At 40.3% G+C, this 4,507-nt stretch overlaps 1 protein-coding gene across 3 annotated transcripts; it reads left to right on the top strand.

The window, feature by feature from the left end:
* The first annotated feature begins 444 nt into the window (after positions 1 to 444).
* On the top strand, positions 445 to 4,285 carry LOC116224709. 3 transcript variants are annotated; one of them, XR_006152951.1, is made up of 5 exons: positions 445 to 914; positions 1,659 to 1,766; positions 1,904 to 2,870; positions 3,110 to 3,459; positions 3,667 to 4,284. XR_006152951.1 is itself a non-coding variant. In XM_031585358.2 (4 exons), exons 3-4 carry the CDS (start codon positions 1,905 to 1,907, stop codon positions 3,293 to 3,295), a joined length of 1,152 nt encoding a protein of 383 aa, XP_031441218.1. In that variant the 5' UTR covers positions 445 to 914; positions 1,659 to 1,766; position 1,904; the 3' UTR covers positions 3,296 to 4,285. The 3 variants fall into 3 exon arrangements, 1 of the variants encoding a protein (XP_031441218.1); XM_031585358.2 differs by having other exon boundaries at positions 3,110 to 4,285; XR_006152952.1 differs by lacking the exon at positions 445 to 914 and having other exon boundaries at positions 935 to 1,766.
* The last annotated feature ends 222 nt before the right edge of the window (positions 4,286 to 4,507 follow it).

Consider the following 4,507-nt stretch of genomic DNA (forward strand, 5'->3'; position numbering starts at 1 on the left):
CAAAGGGCAGGAAAGAGGTTCATGTTCCGCTTTTACCTGTTCTGACAGAGCTGTTGAATAGGGATGATGTCCTTGACAAGGCCTTAGACGAAGATGTTGGGTCAAATTGTGGATTCTATAAAAGTTTTCGTGATGGGAAATATTTCCAAGAAAACATTTTTTTCTCTGCAGGTGTGTTCCGAATTGCCTTAGGGCTATATATTGATGATTTTGAGGTGTGTAACCCTTTAGGTACTTTAAAGAAAAAACATAAGATTTGTGCTGTTTACTGGGTTTTGGCAAACCTACCCCTTCTTTATAGGTCATCCTTAACATCAATCAATCTTGCTCTGTTGTGTCATACTTCTGATGTGAAAACATATGGATATTCTGCTGTTCTAGAGCCACTTCTTAGAGACATTGAGCAACTAGAAACCAAAGGTGTATACATAGAAAGATTGCTTTTGTATCAGCAGATAACTTAGCAGCTCATTCACTGGCTGGTTTCCAAGAATGCTTCATTGTTGATAAATGCTGTAGGTTTTGTTCAGGAAGCCGGAAGGATTTTCAGACCAGTCAAGTGAAAGATGGGTCATTCACGCTTCGTACAAGAGCATCAGTGGACGAAAATGTTTTGGCTCTGAGTAGGGATAAAAAGCTGAAGAGCGTTGTGGGTGTAAAGGCTAACTGTGTTTTAAACAATTTAAAACACTTTCATTCAGCAACAGGGTTCCCACCCGACGTTCTACATGACCTTTTAGAGGGGGTGGTTCCTGTTGAGCTCAGTTTGTGTTTGTCTGATTTAATTGGCAGGGGCTGTTTTTCTCTTGATGACCTTAATTATGCCATCCAAAACTTTCCATACAGATTTAAAGACAAAACCAACCGTCCACAGAAAATACAAGAAAGGTTTAAAACAACTGGCTCAATTGGAGGTAACGGACACGAAAATTTGTCACTACTCAGATTACTTCCCCTTATGATTGGTCATTTAGTTCCTGAAAATGATAAGACATGGGGTATCATTTTGGATTTGAAATTGATTGTTGAACTTATTTCCTTATCTGTATTCACTACCCCAACCATATGCTTTTTGGAATCCAAGATATCTGATCACAGGAATCTGTTGTTAGAGGTGTTCCCTAACTTCACATTGAAACCAAAACACCATTACCTCGAACATTATCCAAATCTCATTCATTGTTTTGGTCCTTTATTGAACTTCTGTACAATCCGTTTTGAGGGTAAACACAGCTTTTTTTTAAAAGTTGTGCGTGATGTGAACAATTTCAAAAACATTTTATTGACATTAGCCAAGAGACACCAACTTATGTTTGGCTACTACCTTGAGCTGCCCAGCCTTTTCAAGCCAAACCTTGAGGTTCACAGTTCTTCTACTCTCTGTACTGATATTTTGGACAACAGTATAAAGCAGGCACTTAAGAGGAAGTACACAAATGTTATGTCTGTTTGTCTGACAACAACAATTACTCGACATGGGACCACATATTCTGAAGGAATGTTTGTCTCATTTGGCAGCACAAGTGGACTACCTGATTTTGGAAAGATTGTCAAACTACTCATTGTGGCTGATAAGGCAATGTTTATCATTGAACCTTTTCAATCTGTGTATATTGAGCATTTAGGCTCTTTTGAACTGTTTAGAGCACTTTCTGCAGGTTTTCTTCTGGTTGAACCTGAAGATTTGAACCACTACGAACCATTATATTGCTACACCATTCAAGGAAGACAGCTGGTCACAGCAAAAGCCTTTTTGCTTCATTAAGGTATGCCGGACATATTTTAACTTAATATAATGTTATTCCTACCATGTCTACTTGCTCCCTCCATGGACTTTGGTTAACTGCAGTCATTATGTCTTGTTGTTTTCTTTTTTTAATCATTCTTTGATTTCACATTTCAGAATGTTGCTCAGAGTTGTTTTGGCACCAGATGACATCAGGAGGCTGTTGATAGAAGAAATCCCAGAGACTCTGGAGGGCTTCAAGTTGATTCTGAGGACTAAGCTAAATCTGGGTTATGAGTTTGTAATACAGTATGAAGATCCGGACTTCCAGAATGAGTTGATAAACCTCAACTGTCCCACAGAATTGCCCAAGGATAAAGCAACCCTCAAAATAATCCAGAAGATGCCACCTGACCAACACTTGGTGACAGTTAGTGACAGCAGTACCCTTGACACTGCCAGCCTGTCATCTGCTTCATCATCTACAGAAACCAGCCCACCTGATATGATGAAGAACTGGTCTGAGCCCTTTAGCATTCCAACTTTCTCTTATGATGTGGAACTGAAGCTGAAGAGAGGAAATGAAGCATATGCCAAAGATGGTTCCCGGATAGAGGTCCTCAAGGGCCTCAAGAGTGAAATCTTGGACAGACTTGTTGGAGAGATGTTCAGAATCGATGCATATCCATCACATGTACAAATTGAAGAAGTTGCCAAAGCATTGGTAGAAAAGCATCCCTGTTTAAGAGAGGTAGGGTCCACAGATGGCTGGTACTGCTGGAAGTACAGTTTGAATTTTAAAATGGGCAATTATCGGCACAAGTTACGTGCTGCCGGGTGTACAGCAGTGTTGGTGAACAAGACTCGAATGTTTGAAGATGGGAAAACTAAGCGGAAGATCAAGAAGCCAAGGCGATCTGAAACCAACTTCCTTCCAGATATACCTGATGAAGACACCTTTACTTCCCTTGAAGAGGACAGGAAGACACTTCTGATGGAATTTAAAAAGGTGAATCCCAACAACAAGATAATTGATGCAGCCATGGCAAACACTTATGCTTTGAGAAGAAAGGAGATCGTTGATGATGAGCCTCTTGCGAGTGTGGTCAAATCCAGATGGCCTGCACTGTTCTCGGAGAGACAGGTATTATGCTTCCCACTCTCCCACTGCTTTTATTCAAAGTGTCAGACAACATTATAATACCAATTAACAGTAGCAGTTAACACAGGAAAAACTAAAAGCACTGTTCATAGGAAAACTAAAAATTGTTTCATTGCTGTACTGTTAGTTGTTATTGTTTCATAGTGTCACCAGGTACTACCAGTATGACCTGTTGAGCGTATACAATTAAATCATTGTTTTTTTTTTAATTCTGCATCAAGATCCTTGCGGAATTCAGCCGTCTGATGTCTACTGATCTCCTGAGCTCCTTCTTTGGTGGACTTGATGAATATCTGCCCAGGTTTCTTGACCTTTTCAGAAAAGAGGATCACATTGCAGAGCTCCAAGACATTGTTAGATGGCTGGACGCTCATGTAAGTATTGCACATGTATCTTTCATTTTGTGATGTGAAAATAGCCTTTTCTCTTTTTAACACTGTCTGTGTGTTTGCATGTGTCGGTGTTTGCTTTTGCATTTCAGGATTCCAATCAGAATAAGTGAACAGCAGTCTTACTTGGCATGCCGCATTTCCTTCGTGAAGAGCCCTCAAGCTTTCTTAAGACCTGTGAGGTAGGTTTAAAGCTTCCTCAAATGACTTGACGTGTGATTTGGAACCACTGTTTGAATTGAAGGATAGATTCAAACCAAAGATGGAAAAAGCAGCATGAATAGCATGAGACACTGAAATACTGTATTTGTATTCCAAACTGCAATATAATAAAAGCATTTCCTGGTTATCAGTTTAATATTTAGCTTCATGGTGATTTTGTTTTTCAGCCAACTGATCCAGTTGAAGATACCTTGAAAGGAACCAGTGTCGGGATCCTGATTGTGTCTGAAGAGATCGGCAGATATGTGGTCCCAATCGAGACCAATGACATTTGTCTCGTCTTGGAGGAACAGCTGGCTGTCATGAATATTTCTGATATTCCCAAGGCATTCGGACTAATGATGGGTCTGATGTATGCGCTCAATGTTGACTACCCAAAGCATCTCAAATATACGTTTGAAGTAATGCAAAAGCTTTTCTTGAATGTCGGAGGGTGTAGCTGCTCTTCACGTGTTAATGGTCTCCGTAACAGGCTGCTTTACAAAAAGTTGTAGTGCAGAAATCTCCCCTAGCATTTGGACTTGGTCTTCAGATATTTTTTTTGCTTTCATATTTGGACTTTGAAAGTGGAAACTGTTTGCCCCTTTAAATGGCTCTTGGCAACTTGTTTTTCTGTTTTATGCAATGTAGCACATGGGTTTGGTCCCGAAAGTGAAGGTTTTCTTTATTCACTTTTGTATTGTTTTGTGCTCTTTGCTCCCATGTGTGGACTTTGAGAATTTTTTTTTACAGTGTACCACCTGAAAGCAGGTTGGAGGGGTGGGGGGGATGCGTGCGCGTGTTAAAAACAAAAAAACTGTCTCCATTTGCCAGGAGGATGTTTTGTGTTCACTAGAGGTTGCAAGCAGTAGGGTGTCCCCTAATAGTCCTGTTCCACCGAAGGCCCTCTGATGATTGTACATCGTGCGTGCATGCGTGCATGCATGTGTGTTGCTGGGAGAATACAGATTTATGAAAACTTGTTTAGTTCATGTGGCAAATGGCTCTAGTACTGGCCAAGTACAAAAA

Source organism: Clupea harengus, chromosome 18 (genome assembly GCF_900700415.2).
Source record: "Clupea harengus chromosome 18, Ch_v2.0.2, whole genome shotgun sequence".
Lineage (NCBI taxonomy): Eukaryota > Metazoa > Chordata > Actinopteri > Clupeiformes > Clupeidae > Clupea > Clupea harengus.